Source organism: Geotrypetes seraphini, chromosome 5 (genome assembly GCF_902459505.1).
Source record: "Geotrypetes seraphini chromosome 5, aGeoSer1.1, whole genome shotgun sequence".
Classification (NCBI taxonomy): Eukaryota; Metazoa; Chordata; class Amphibia; order Gymnophiona; family Dermophiidae; genus Geotrypetes; species Geotrypetes seraphini.
In genome coordinates this window covers 92,009,785-92,025,629 of record NC_047088.1, presented here as the reverse complement: position 1 = coordinate 92,025,629, position 15,845 = coordinate 92,009,785, and the positions used below count along the sequence as shown (strand labels likewise).

The 15,845-nt window shown below is 45.4% G+C and overlaps 1 protein-coding gene across 1 annotated transcript in view; it reads right to left on the bottom strand.

Moving 5' to 3' along the window:
* TCTN3 (tectonic family member 3) overlaps positions 1 to 15,845 on the bottom strand; it is a 173,410-nt gene that overhangs the window by 23,985 nt on the left and 133,580 nt on the right. The window contains 4 exon segments of the mRNA XM_033946503.1: positions 3,122 to 3,278; positions 3,481 to 3,578; positions 5,412 to 5,519; positions 5,660 to 5,794. Coding sequence (XP_033802394.1) covers positions 3,122 to 3,278; positions 3,481 to 3,578; positions 5,412 to 5,519; positions 5,660 to 5,794 — 498 coding nt within the window.

Genomic DNA, 15,845 nt, shown 5'->3' with positions numbered 1-15,845 from the left:
AACACCACGTGTAATAGAACAAAGCACAAGAAGAAGTGGAGAAGGGACTTTGCACTCGTATGTGAACTCCCCCACACTGCCTGGGACCAAGCATTTTGTTTTCTTGAGACTTTTTATACAAACCAAGAGATTACCAACACACCCCTGAGGAAGGCTTTTTTCTGAAGCCAAAACACGACCATGTTGGGGTCCATCTAAAAAGGACCAAGGACTCTTTAATAGGCTTACACAATTTTATGTATATGGTCAATGTATTTTTAATAAATGAAGTGTTGTTCTAGAGGCTGATGTGTAAAGTCCCTTCACCACTTCTTCTTGTGCTTTTTAGCGTCTGCCAGTCCACTCCCTCTGATGTAACTTACATCTTCCGGAGCAGAGCTGGCATACACAGTTATCATGGGACCTTCCTGCACTTCAGCGTGGCTGCCGTACTTATTCAGGAGAAGAGTCAGGAGCCGTGCTGAGGTGCAGGTTACATAGTAGAGCAGTATGGAAGGTTCCGGACCCTGCCGGCTGTGCATCCCCTTGAGTGTGCACCCGGGATGGTCCGCCCCACCCCGCCCTTGGTGCGCCACTGCCCTAGGGATTAAGGCGGCAGCTAGGGCTTCCTTTGTAGCATATGCTTACCACACCCAACGGCCTTGGAGGAAACATAGAAACATGAAGGCAGATAAAGGCCAAATGGCCCATCCAGTCTACCTATCCACAGCATCCCCTATGCCACTTAATCTGTCCCACGCCTTCTTAAACTCAGACACAGTTCTTGTCTCCACCACCTCTACCAAGAGATCATTCCATACATCTATCACCCTTTCTATAAAAAAGTATTTTCTTAGATTGCTTCTGAGTCTATCACCTCTTAACTTTATCCTATGCCCTCTCATTCCAGAGTTTCCTTTCAGATGAAAGAGACCTTCCTCATGCACATTTATACCACCTTTCCTCCAAAAGTATACATATTGAAATCTTTGTCTGTCCTCATATGCCTTATGATCAAGACCACCAACAATTTTAGTAATCTTCCTCTGGATCAACTGTTTATATCTTTTTAAAATTCTGTCTCCAGAACTGTACACAGAATTCTAAATGAGGCCTCACCAGAGTCTTATTGTCAAATATATTTTATTGAGCTCAACAAATAAGAAAGACAAAATCACAGTGAAATACAGAAATCAAGCTTGCTTTTTGGTAGGTAGAAACACAACACAACCCCACCACTCCCACACTCTCAGCCCCCCAATCTCCCCTCAAATCCCCCTCAACTCCCCCAGTCCTCCCTCAAGCCACAAACCCTAAAGTGAACCATATAAGAAAGCAGGTATGCTAAAAACTCAAGAAAATGCAAAAAACAGCTTATCATCAGTTCAATAATCGGCTACGAGCCAGGGGAGTCATAGTGTTCCAGAATGGCTCCCAAATGCACTGAAAAGAGTGCCCTTGTAGTAAGGAGAAATCCAGCACATCCCTTCGTTCCCACATCAGGAATGTAATCAGACGACACTGCCAAAGGGAATAATCAGGAGCATCCACCTCCAGTCTTTTAAGCAGAATACATTTCAGAGCAACTAGGACCATCCACTTGAGAAAAGCAGCAGCATGTTTTTCATACAGATGGGAGGGGAGGGGTGTGTGTGCCAAAATATGATGGGCCCCGGGTGTCACATGTGCTAGGTACGCCACTGCCCTAGGGCCAAAGTTTCAAATTGTCTCTTGAGGACCATGTCTACTTTTGAGTATCCTTTAACATCACACCTCCTTCACTAGGTAAGGAAGTTCATTTGGTGACCTGTGCCACCAGCAAATCCACTTTCAGCTGAAAAGATAGCTGCTGGGAATCTGGAGCATTAGGGTAAAGCTTGGACATAGTCTTAGCCATTCATGGGGACCCTTCTAGTGACTCCCAGTGGTTCATGACCAGTTTTGTGATGTCTGGATGTGAGGGAAAGAACACAGTTAGAGCAACTGGACCACATATAATTAAGCACTGCAACGAGGGGGCTAGAGGATCTTCCAGCTTCCATTCTCTCAACGAGATAGAAATAATGCCCAAGAGCACATCCTTGTATCAAACTTTGTTAGCATGCTACTGTTGCCACTAGGCTAACATCAACCGTTGTCCAAACCATCCTGCAAAAACTTCAGAAACTCCACTATAGAAGCCTTCATTATTTCAAGAATGGTTTAGCTTACAATTTATAACTCTATCAACTCTCCTGAAAGGGTGTTCCAGGCATCTGCTACTCTCTCTCCCTCTGAAGAAAGTATTTTTTGACATTACTCCTAAATCTACCTCTGTGCAATCTCCACTTATGACCTTTAGTTCTACTATCCCGTGTTTCTGGAAGAGGTTTGTTTTAATATTAATACTATTCAAGTACTTAAATGTCTGTATTATATCACGTCTTTCTCCAGCATATATATATATTCAAATCCTCCTCAAATCTTGTGTATCTTATGGCACAAACCCTGTACTACTTTTGTCACCTTCCTCTAATCTGCCTCAGGTCTTTTACGTCCTTGAAGAGATAGGGCCTCCAAAATTGTACACAATACTCCAAGTGGGGCCTCACAAATGACTTGAACAAGGGCCATCAACAACTCTTTTCTTCTTCTAGTTATGCCTCTCTCTATGCACCCTGCCTTTTTCTTTTTCTAAAATGTCAAATTTCCTGTTCTACTTCTCACCCTCCTCCACTGCCCCAAGGGGGGCCCATAGAACTGCATCCCACCCTTCTATTAACTAGTCTACCTTGATCATATCTAGACTGCACATGCATCTTCCATCTGCTATTGAGAAATATTGTTCAAGGCAATTATAAAATCACTCTGAAGTCAGTAGTTCTCAATTTTCATCTGCTGGTAAGTGTGTAAATTAAAAGCATCTAGACCAGTCTGGAGAGATGCTAAGGAAACCTACAGCTACATATGTTAGCTCCTTATAAAATTATCCCCATACTGAATAACATAATATGAGCCTCAATTCCAGCAATATACTGTAAAAAAACAGGACTGTATGTTTTAAGGATACAAATATTCCTAATGTATACAGATATCCATCCATACTCAGTGTGTAAATATGGGTCCTTGTCTATGTTAGTAGTTGGAGAGTGGAGACCCTTACCTGCATGCTACAGTTCTGTTCAATCACCTGAGTCCAATCTTGACTTTGGCGGGGATCAGCATTACCAAACATTGCCAGGAGTTCTGGATAATTTTTGCCTCGCAGTGTTAGGTACAAGTGGTCATGAAATACACTGCAATTTTCACTCTCTATTCTACTGTGATTAAAAAAAACAAACAGAGAGAGAGAAACTGAAAATTACCCCATAACCAAGACCCCTCACAGAGATAGGAACAAAAATAGATACAGGGAGAAAATTATAAGAAAGTTAAAAAAATACCTTTTAAACTATGGAAGTCTAACAATGCTAAAAAATTACACAGGTTCATTATTAAAGTAAAACTAATCCATGAGATTACCTAACCCGACATCCTGTCTTCATGTTAAATCCAAATAGCACATCACTTCTATCTCTGTCTGAGCACATTCCATTACTGAAGCTTCGCACAATGGTCACCTATGTGAGCAGAGGTCAAGGAAAAAGAAAAAAACCCATACAAACCCCACTAATCCAGAGAATCCCCCTCCACCAAACTAAATCAAATTCTGAGAAAATTTTTCCCTTCTACCACTATATCATAAACAAAATTTCTACATGGAGCACATTATTTCCCACTGTTCAGTCTCGCCTCTTCCCCTACTACTCATGTCAATAGTTTTCTTTATACCAGCAATCTGGGCAAGTGAATCATTCCTTGTAGACCATGAACTCTTCATAGAGACTGCTGATTATTAGAAGGTGAGAGGCTACATGGATGTTTCAGAATACAAGATGTGTAGGGAGTGTCTGTCAATATGGGAGCGAGGATTCCAAAAGAAGGATATACCGTATTTTTCGCTACATAAGACGCACTTGACCATAAGACGCATTCACCTCTAGAGGAGGAAAAACCAAGAAAAAAAAAAATTCTGAACCAAATGGTGTGCCTTGTCCCCTGTCCCCCCTCTGGTGGTCTAGTAGTAGGCTGGGAAAGGGTACAGGGCACATCTAGTGGTGGGCACATCTAATGGTAGGCACGTCTAGTGGCAGCCAGCCAGGCAGCTCCCAAACCCCCAGCCAGTGACAAGCCAGCAAGCCAGCCAGCCCCAAGGCAACCAGGCAACCTACCCCCAAGTCAACCAACCCTGAGCCAGCCAGCCAGCCAGCCCCCAATCAACCCGGCCAGCCAGCCAGCCCAAAGACAACCAGCCAACCCACCCCAGGCCAGCCAGCTAGCCCCAAGTCAGCCAGCCCCCAGTCAACCCGTCCAGCCAGCCTGACCCAAGCCAGCCAGGCAGCCCAAAGGCAACCAGCCAACCCACCCCAGGCCAGCCAGCCAGTCCCATGTCAGCCAGCCCACCCAAGGGCAACCAGCCAACCCACCCCAAGCCAGCCCCCAGTCAACTCGGCCAGCCAGTCCCAGGTCAACACCGCCAGCCAGTTTCAAGCCAGCCAGCCCAAAGGCAGGCAGGAACCCCCGGTACCTTTTTTGCATCCTGGCGGTCCAGTGCACTTTCTGCGCTCCTGCTTGGGTTCTGCTGCTCTCTTCCGGCAGTGTCAGTGGTACAGCGGTGCAGGAGGCAGGTGCGTGCTTTTTGCGTGCCTGCTTGGTCCCTCCCTGCACTCCGAATGGCTGCCTGTCAGTTCTCGCGGGACAAGAACTGACAGGCAGCCATTCGGAGTGCAGGGAGGGACCAAGCAGGCACGCAAAAAGCACACGCCTGCCTCTTGCACCGCTGCCGGAAGAAATCAGAAGAACCTAGGCAGGAGCGCGGAAAGCATGCTGGACCGCCGGATTGACAAAAGGAGGTACGGGTTTTGTTTGGGGTTTTTTTTACATTCGCTCCTTAAGATGCACCCTTATTTACACCCCCTTTTTGGGGGTGGAAAAAGTGCATCTTATGGAGTGAAAAATACAGTAGGATGTGTGGAGAGCCACAGCATAGGTGAAAGTGAAGTCTCACAGCATGGAGCCCCAAACATTTTTAGAGGAAGGCCAAATAAGTCCTTTCAGCTTACAATGTTCTATTGTCAAAGCTGAGGGCCCCCTCTGTTTGTCACCATGACAACTATCATTACCTTCTTTAGCTGGTAAAGCCTGGAAACCATATCAACATCGTTGCCTCTACTGATGTTTGGCATGAAAAAAAAAAGACAACTTTATCCATAGGCTAGGTTCAGCCAGGCTAAGTTTAGCCATAGGCAGGAAAAATATAGCAAGCTGATAAGTTTAGGGACCATGCCTCATAGGAAACACAGAAACTGTCTGGAGAACACAGATATGCAATCAAAGCCATGGAGGAAGGATACAGGATGCTTGCTGTCTGAAACTAAAGTTAGGATTGGGGCTCCTGTGAAATAGCCAGGGTTTCCACTCCGAAGAAATGCAGCCGAGGATGTGAGATTCTGCTGTACTGACTGGCAAAAAAAAAAAGTTTAAAATGATTTTGGGGAAAAAAGGGTCGACATCAGACAAGTATGGGGAAAGACAAAAGCAAAAAGGTTGGGGGAGAAAGCACAAGAAAAAGAGAGGGTGTAAAAATCCACCCCTTTCCTGCCCTGAAGAGAAGGTTGAAATGCTGCTGTAGGGAGATGCCTTGATCTTCAGGAATGTTGGTCAAGTTGGTCAATATGAAGGTTGCTGAAATGTTTTGGATCCCCTGGATACCATTGTATACAACCTCATAGGTCACCTGTTTGTCAGAATCAAAGAAACAAATAAAAAAAAGAGCAATGATATTGGCTCACATCAACCACCACCTGAGTTGTAGTATAGTACTTTACAGTGTCAAGGTAAAAGGAGAAAGGAGGGAGAAGAGAAAGTAATAAAATATTAAATTGTGTGCTTCTAGTTATAATTTATAAATATATGCTCTCACCCCTCTTCTTCTACAAGGCTATGCCATATACTATCCATCTCATGTTCTCCAAGCTTTCCAACAAACCATTTCTATAATGTGCGGGTCCCAAACTGTGGAATGCACTTCATTTTAAGGTGAATCAGTGGAGCATGTTATATTTTTCCACAAATTGTGTAGAGTTGGACTATCTAAAAAAAGATGGGATGCCCATGTAGGATCTCTAAGAGGGTAGAGTTAAGAGTTAAGGGGATGGGTCATAAGGAAGGGGATCTCTAGGAAGGTAGTATTAAGGGGGTAAGTCAGTAGAGTGGGCAGACTTGATGGGCTTTGTCCCTTTTCTGCCGTCATTTTCTATGTTTCTATGTTCTAGGTTTTTACCTTGAAAATATATTTTCCAGTAGATAGGGATGGTATGTTGAACCACAGGGTTGTCCATGCCTGCACGCGAGCATTCTGCAGAAGATGTCAATCACAGCATTTCAGCTCCTCCTCCTTCTCCCCCCTTTCTGCTGCCCCATTCAATTTGTACCAAAGTTGGCAACAGTCCTACAGAAGACAGGAGAAGAAGGGGTATGGGGAATTCTCTGACACCAAGTGCCTGATCTGCTAAGATGAATTTTAAAACAATCACTGAATAAACAGAAATGTATTTAAAACATTAACAAGCCTCTGAAAGGAACAATAAATGGAAGAAAAATACAAATTAAGCAATGTTGAGATTTTCTGGAATTTCTAGATGTGACAGGTGATATGAAAGCTGAGTTGTTGGATTAAACCAATACTAGGCTTTGTGAATAAATCAAAACTAAGTGAATATATTAAAGTTTGGGAACTAAAATGAGAGATTTAGTGAAAATGCATGAGAGATTGTAAATTAAAGATTGATATGTTTAATTTGCTTAAAAAACTGCACGCAAGTTGTGCTGATAGAATTCAAAGGTTGTTTTTGCATATTGACAGGCTAAAGTGCTCTATCTCCCCTGCCCAGCAACATTGACAAAACAACAATGACAAAACAACTACAAACAATCCAAAACACAGCACTGAAACGTATCTATTCATTGAGAAAACACGACCACATCACAGAGGCATACCTCAACTCACACTGGCTTCCAATTCCGGTAAGAATTCTATTCAAATTCTACTGTCTACTATTTAAAACAATAAATGGCGACAGCCCAACCTACCTGAACAACCGCTTCATCCAAACTACTTCAACTAGACATAGGAAAACCCAAACCCCATTCATGCACCCTCCAATCAAAGAAGTTAAATGGAAAAAACTGTATGATGGCCTCCTAGCCACAAAAGCTGCAAAACTAGACAACCAAATCTCCAATCTACTGACAACAACCCCAGACTACAAAATGGTCAGAAAAGAAATAAAGACACTACTGTTCAAGAAATTCCTGAAGTCAATTTAATACTGCAAGCACCTTCCCATTTCCCTGAAGCATCCTGATCTACTCTTTACTTCCCCTTTTGTAATCCGCCTTGACCGCAAGGTAATGGCGGAATAGAAATCACTAATGTAATGTAATGTAATGAAAAAATGAAAACAATTATAAGAAAGCTTGCCACTCTAATTCACTGTTTAAACCCATAGGGCACAGAGTGTTTAATTTAAAAACCCATTGTTGCTCTTTACTCCAGAGAGCCTGAGCCAGATCTCCAGAAAGCCCTGGACAGTTTTTCAGGATCCCCCTAGATTTGCGTTCTTGAGGGGTCGAAATTTAAAACAATTCCTGACACGTTCCCAATTCATTGAGCTGATATCTAATATCATAAGGGATTCAGGAACATATAAACCATGCACATGGTGTAGAGTCTGCCAACATAGTGTATCATTATGCCAATTGAATGTTCCAGAGTGGGTATTAAAGAGATCCCATTGGACTGTAATACAAGTGGGGTGGTATATATCATTCAATGCCCTTGCCTTTTATTATATATTGGTCAGACTTCCCGTAGTATTAAAACGCACATATCTGAGCATCTGAGTAAAATTAGAACTCAAGTATTGGAGGCCCCCCTTGTCAAACACTGGCTTATCCAACAGCATGGCATTCAAGACCTCAAACTTTCATTTCTTGAAGTATTATTTTTGCCTATGGGAGGAGATTTATCCCGGGCTCTCTGGAGTAAAGAGCAGCAATGAATTTTTAAATTAAACACCCTGTGCCCTATGGGGTTCATAATAAAAAAAAAACAAAAAACGTCTAAAAAGTGTCCTAAATGGCTACTTGGATGATCAAAAAACCTGATCGTCCAAGTACCCATAACCAAAGCTGGTTTTTAGATGTATCTAAAAACAGCTTAAGAACATAAGAAGTTGCCTCCGCTGGGGCAGACCAGAAGTCCATCCTGCCCAGCGGTCCGCTCCCGCGGCGGCCCATCAGGCCCACTGCCTGAACAGTGGTCTCTGAATAATTTTATAATTTACCTCTAATCCTGTCCCTATAACCTTACCTCTACTCCTATCTGTACCCCTCAATCCCTTTGTCCTCTAGGTACCTGTCCAGACCTTCTTTGAAGCCCTGTAGCGTACTTCTGCCTATCACATCCTCCGGCAGCGCGTTCCATGTATCCACCACCCTCTGGGTGAAAAAGAACTTCCTGGCGTTTGTTCTAAACCTTTCCCCTTTCAATTTCTCTGAGTGCCCCCTTGTACTTGTGGTTCCCCTTAGTTTGAAAAATCTGTCCCTGTCCACTTTCTCTATGCCCTTCATGATCTTGAAGGTTTCTATCATGTCTCCCCTGAGTCGTCGCTTTTCCAGGGAGAAAAGCCCCAGCTTTTTCAGTCTGTCAGTATATGAGAGGTCCCCCATACCCTTTATTAGCTTAGTTGCTCTTCTCTGGACTCTCTCAAGTACCGCCATGTCTTTCTTGAGATACGGCGACCAGTACTGGACACAGTACTCCAGGTGCGGGCACACCATCGCACGATACAGTGGCAGGATGACTTCCTTTGTCCTGGTTGTGATACCTTTCTTAATGATACCCAACATTCTGTTTGCTTTCCTTGAGGCCGTGGCACACTGCGCCGACACCTTCAATGTTGTGTCTACCATCACTCCCAGGTCTCTTTCAAGGTCGCTCACCCCTAGCGGTGATCCCCCCATCTTGTAATTGAACATCGGGTTCTTTTTCCCAATATGCATGACCTTGCATTTCCCTATGTTGAAGCTCATTTGCCACGTTTTGGCCCACTCTTCCAGCGTTGTCAGATCTTTTTGGAGGTCTTCGCAGTCCTCCATGGTTACCCTGCTGTATAGTTTAGTGTCATCCGCAAATTTAATAACCTCACATTTTGTTCCCGTCTCCAGGTCGTTAATAAATATATTGAACAGGAGCGGTCCCAGCACCGACCCCTGTGGAACTCCGCTCGTGACCCTTTGCCAATCTGAGTAATGGCCCTTTACTCCAACCCTCTGTTTCCTTTCCGCCAGCCAGTTTTTGATCCATTGGTGGACCTCCCCTTGCACCCCGTGGTTCCATAGCTTCCTTAGTAGTCTTTCGTGTGGTACCTTGTCGAAGGCTTTTTGGAAGTCAAGATAAATGATGTCTATGGATTCCCCTCTATTCACCTGGCTGTTCACCCCCTCAAAGAAGTATAATAAGTTCGTGAGGCATGACCTGCCCTTGCAGAAGCCATGTTGGCTCGGCTTTAGCTGCCCATTTTTTTCGATGTGTTCCCAAATGCTGTCTTTAATCAGCGCTTCCATCATCTTCCCCGGGACCGAGGTCAAGCTCACCGGCCTGTAGTTTCCTGGGTCTCCCCTTGAGCCTTTCTTGAAGATGGGCGTGACATTCGCTATTTTCCAGTCCTCTGGGATCTCTCCAGTTTTTAGGGATAGGTTGCATATTTGTCGAAGTGGTTCAGCTATTTCGTTCCTTAGTTCCTTGAGTGAATGCCGTCCGGGCCTGACGATTTGTCGCACTTTAGCCTGTCTATCTGCCTGAGGACATCCATCTTGCTCACCTCTCGTTGGACCAGATTTTCATCCTGATCTCCTTTTCCGATCTCCTCGGGTTCCGGAATGTTGGTTGTGTCCTCCATTGTGAAAACTGACGTGAAGAACTCATTTAACCTGTCCGCTATTTCCTTTTCCTCTTTTACCACTCCCTTTCTGTCTCCATCATCCAAGGGTCCTACTTCCTCCCTAGCTGGTTGCTTCCCCTTGACATACTTGAAGAATGATTTGAAGTTTGTTGCTTCCCCTGTCAGTCTTTCTTCATATTCTCTTTTTGCTTTCCTAACCACTCTGTGACATTCCTTTTGGTGTCTTTTATGCTCCTTTTGGTTGTCTTCTGTCTGGTCCTTTTTCCATTTTTTGAAAGATGCCTTATTATCGCTTATTGCCTTTTTCACTGCATTTGTTATCCACACTGGGTTTTTTGTTCTATTTTTCTTGCACCCTTTCCTGAACTTGGGGACGCACAGGTCCTGTGCTTCGTGCACCGTGCCCTTGAATAGGGTCCAGGCCTTTTCTACGGACTCTATCTTCCTTGCGATATCGATGAGTTTCTTTCCCACCATTTTCCTCATGGCATCATAATTCCCTTTTTTGAAGTTGAGTGCTGTCGTTGTGGTTCTTTTCACCTTTGATGGTTCAATTTCTAGCCTGTACTGGATCGTGTTGTGATCACTGTTTCCTAGTGGGGCTAGTACCGCCACCTCCGTAGCGGGTCCCCCTAGTCTGTTGAAGATTAGGTCAAGAGTGGCATCTCCCCGTGTTGGTTCCGTGACCAGCTGTTCCATGAAACAGTCCCTCGTGACTTCCATGAATTTGGTCTCCCTCGTACAGTTTGAGTGCCCGATGCTCCAGTCTATTCCCGGGTAGTTGAAGTCCCCCATCACCACCACGCTTCCGCTTTTGCATAACTGCCTCAGTTCTGCCTCCAGGTCCTGGTCGATTTCTTCCGATTGTCCAGGTGGGCGATAGTACAGACCCAATTTTATGTCTGTTCCTGCTCCTCCTGGTAGTTTAACCCATAATGATTCTAAGTCGTCCGCCCTTACTGTTGTTTCCATTCTGGTTGAAGGTATGGAATCTTTTATATATAGCGCTATTCCTCCACCCTTTTTGTGTGACCTATCTCTCCTGTAGAGTTTGAACCCTGGTAAGGCCACATCCCATTTATTGTCATCAGTCCACCACGTTTCTGTGACTCCGATTATGTCTAGGCCATTTTTGCAGGCTAATACTTCCAGCTCTCCCATTTTAGCCCCTAGGCTCCTAGCGTTAGTGTACAAGCAATGTACAAGATTAGGGAGTGGGCGGGAGGTGGGCCGACCTATACCTAGGCGTACAATAGGTATAACCAAACTATTTGACAGGTTGCCTAGTCGGCACTTAGACCTTTTTGACTTAGACGAAGTCAAACCAGGTCTAAGTGCCAAAAAAGGGGCCGCTGAACTGATGGCCGCTGGTGCGATCAGTTCAGCGGCCCGGAAACCTACCCACCGCAACCATCGCGGCAGGAGAGATGCCCAATTTCTCCTGCCGCGATACATCACACCCCCCCCCCCGATGATATCGGGGCATGAGATAGCTCAAGCCCTCTTGCCCCATCGAACCGCGACTCCCCCAACAACATCGGGGCATGAGGGAGCTCAAGCCCTCCTGCCCCGCGGCAGCTGCGGCAACCCCGACGATATCAGGCCAAGAGGGAGCCCATGCCCTCTTGCCCCGGCGATCTTACCCTCCCCCCCACGAGTATGAGCAGGCCAGGAGAGAGCCCAAGCTCTTCTGGCCCCGGCGACCTCCCCCACCTACACGAACGGGCCAGGAGAGAGCCCACAGAATGGGGCCGGATTGGCCCAGGCAGCATAAACTCCACCCACAGGAGGGGCCTAAGGTTCCTGAGCCTATTCTGATTGGCCCAGGCGCCTCAGGCCCCACCTGTGGGCGGGGTTTCTGCCGCCTGGGCCAATCCGGCCCCATTCTGGACCCGGCTGGCCTGCCGGACGGGTGGGCTTGGCACCCGTCCGTCTGGCCAACATTAAAGGTACGGGGAAGGGGGGTGGGGGTGGAGGGGTCGTGGGGTCGGCCGGGGAGGGTCACGGGTCAGCCGATCGGGAGTTCTGGGGGGCAAGTTGTTGGGGGGAGGAGGGTTGTGTCGAGGGCAGGAGGGCCTGGGATCCTTCCTGCCCGTATTGTAGTGGGGGTGGGGAGTAGGTGGTCGCCGGGGCCAGGAGGGCTTGGGCTCCCTCCTGGCCCGTTCGTGTAGGTGGGGAGGTTGCCGGGGCCAGGAGGGCTTGGGCTCCCTCCTGGCCAGTTCGTGTAGGTGGAGGGGTCGCCGGGGCCAGGAGGGCTTGAGCTCCCTCCTGGCCTGTTCGTGTAGGTGGGGGGGGGGTTGCCGGGGCCAGGAGGGCTTGGGCTCCCTCCTGGCCAATTCGTGTAGGTGGGGGGGTCGCCGGGGCCAGGAGAGCTTGGGCTCCCTCCTGGCCCGTTTGTGTAAGTGGGGGGGGGGGGTCGCTGGGGCCAGGAGAGCTTGGGCTCTCTCCTAGCCCGTTCGTGTAGGAGGGGGGGGGGGGCGCCGGGGCCAGGAGAGCTTGGGCTCTCTCCTTGCCCGTTCATGTAGTAGGGGGGGGTTGCCGGGGCCAGGAGGGCTTGGGCTCCCTCCTGGCCTGCTCGTACTCGGCGGGGAGGGGGGGTAAGATCACTGGGGCAAGAAGGCTTGAGCTCCCTCTTGCCCCAATATCGTCGGTGGTGCCTCGGCTGCCGCGAGGCAGGAGGGCTTGAGCTCCCTCTTGCCCCGATGTTGTCGGGGGGGGGGGGTGTCGCAGTTCAACGGGGGAAGAGGGCTTGGGCTCCCTCTTGCCCCGATGTTGTCAGGGGGGGGTTCGCGGTTCGACACGGCAGGAGGGCTTGGGCACCCTCCTGTCTGGATCGTTGTGGGGAGGGGGGATTCTGTAACCGGTGTTGTTTTTGACAAGACACAGGTTACAGAATCCAGCTTTTAGGCGAAGAACTGGCTCCTCCTTCGCCTAAAAGCCCTTCTGTTGGATGTTTGGGGCTTAGGCGTTTTTTTGGTTCATTATGGGAAAAAAGTGTAGACGTCGTGGGGGTATACTTGTAGACGTAGTGGTGATCTGGGCATTTAGTAGAGGCAGGCCATAATCAAAACAAGGATGTTTGTTTTGGTTATGGACACTTTCCCTGCTTCTGCTTTGAACGTTTAAGGACTTAGGCCAAAAGGGGACTTAGACGTTTATTTTGATTATGCCCCTCCACAGGTTTAAACAGTGAATTAAAGTGGCAAGCTTTCTTATAATTATTTTCATTTTTCTCATCATAGGCTAGAGTGCTTTAGCCTGTCAATATGCAGATTATCAGTAGATGTTTGATGGTATCTCCAGCGACGTCTAAGCGAGTGACGTTATTCTGTCACATCTGGTATGTCCAATTTAAAGAGAAATGATGGATCTTCAAATTTAAACATCTTGTGCCCTAGGGGTTTAAATAGTGAATTTGAATGGTAAGCTCTTTTATAACCGCTTTCATCTATTTATTACACACCAGCGTACTTCAGCCCGTCAATATGTAAATTATTAGCAGATGGATGACAGCATCTTCTGTGACGTTTAGGTGTGTGACGTTGTTCCGTCACATCTGGTACATTCAGCTGTGGTTCATCTTACTGGAAAATGTTTTGGAGCGTTAGCAGTTTTGAACAATATATTTATGACAGGTACCTTTCCAATTCACGTTTGCTAAGATAGTAATTTGTATATTCATATGTTTTCACATTCAATAGATGCCTTACACATGAAGTGTTAGTAAATGAGAGTTTCACGCTAGCTTTCTGTGTATTGTTTCACTTTGCTCCGGTTATCAGTTTGATGGGAATATTTTAAATTATTTGTAATCATGTGTATCCTTGCTCTTGATACACTGGTAGAGAGAATTACAATAATCCAATTAGCTAGTGATGAGTGAATGTACTTGCATAGAAACATGATGGCAGATAAAGGCCAAATGGCCCATCTAGTCTGCCCATCTGCAGTAACCATTATCTCTTTCTCTCTCTGAGAGATCCCACGTGCCTATCCCAGGCCCTTTTGAATTCAGACACAGTCTCTGCCTCCACCACTTCTTCTGGGAGACTGTTCCATGCATCTACCACCCTTCCATTAGATGTTCGATTAGAGAACTCGCTTGGAAAATTTAAAACCAAGCTCAAAACTTTTCTCTTTAAAGATGCCTTTACTCTTTAGTACCAGCTTCCGCTTCTCAAACTTCTAATTTCTGTGAAGCTCTGAAACATCAAACACTTCTTCTGAAGCGATCCCCTCCCTAATGTCTTGCACTCCCCTTTTACCTCCCTTTTTTATTAATTTTACTTCGATGTATTTTAAACAACTCCTTTCCCAACTTCCCTTTTGTCTCATGTATGTTAATGTGAATTTGCCTAGTATTTTAATATATGACAAAATATTGTTTTTATTTACCCATTTTAACAGTTTTCTACAATTTTTTTATATTGTACACCGTTTAGACATTTGTTTTGATAGACAGTATATCAAAAATAAACAAACTTGAAACTTTCTGCAAAAAAAAGTATTTCCTTAGATTACTCCGGAGCCTTTCACCTCTTAACTTCATCCTATACCCTCTCATTGCAGAGTTTCCTTTCAAATTAAAGAGACTCGACTCATGCGCATTTACATTATGTAGGTATTTAAACGTCGCTATCATATCTCCCCTCTCACGTCTTTCCTCCAAAGTATACAGATTGAGATATTTAAGTCTGTCCCCATACACCTGATGATGAAGACCACATACCATTATTATTAGGTAGCCGAACTGCACAATCTCTCCCACAACAATTGATCTCTAGAACTGTTAGTTACTAATCTCTAACTTTGTTAATTCTACTCAATTTGTAGCATTTTTAATCATTGTAAACCGCATAGAACTTCATGGTCCTGTGGTATATAAATTGTTATTATTATTATTATTTGCAGTTTCACATTTCAGAAAGATCATTTTTGGGTATCCTGATGAAGAATATCGAAATGTGGTCTGCATAGGGATCCAGGACCCTGGTTATATACATCTGAGATAAGTGTTTGAAAATTATAAATTTTAAGAAAAACACACTTAGTTTATACAGTTTGATTTCTTTTTTAAAACTTTTCAATAAATTACAGCACAAACACAGTGACGAGGTGGTAAGTCCTCCTACAGGGCTTTCTCTGGGAGGGCTAGACACTTCTCAGCGGTTGTAAGATTGAAAAGCTGCTTAAGTTTTTGCCTAAATTATATGACAGTGTTTGAGCACATGTTATTAATATTTTTGCAGATTCAAATTTCATGTGCCTTATTTCAAATATGTTTTCTCCCCTGGATAACACGAGAGTCATTTCATAAATAATGCACACTATTGTAGGGAGCATGAGATAACACCTCCCGGCCGTATTTGCGTAGTTTTTCAATGACAACATTCCCTATGTGCGGGCGAGCATTGTCGTGAAGAATGAGTGACCCAACCAAGAGCAACTGAGGTCGGGTTTTATGCATTTTTCTGCGCATTTGTTTGCAAAAAATCAAGGTAATACACTGCAGTGACACTTTTTCCACATGGAACTTTGTCTATAATGATGATGCCTTCATGATCATAAGCAAAAATCATCATTTGTTTGACTTTTGATTGAGCTCGTCAAAATTTTTTTGACCGTGGGGAAGATGGAGCTCTCCACTCGTCATTGGAAAACTACACAAATACGGCTGGGAGGTGTTACCTCATGCTCCCTACAGTCCAGACATGAGTCCACCAGACTTCAACCTTTTTCCAAAGTTGAAACAACCTATGCGTGGACATCATTTTGCATCTCTGGAAGAGCTTTCTTCCACCGGTACCCGAGCCATTTGGC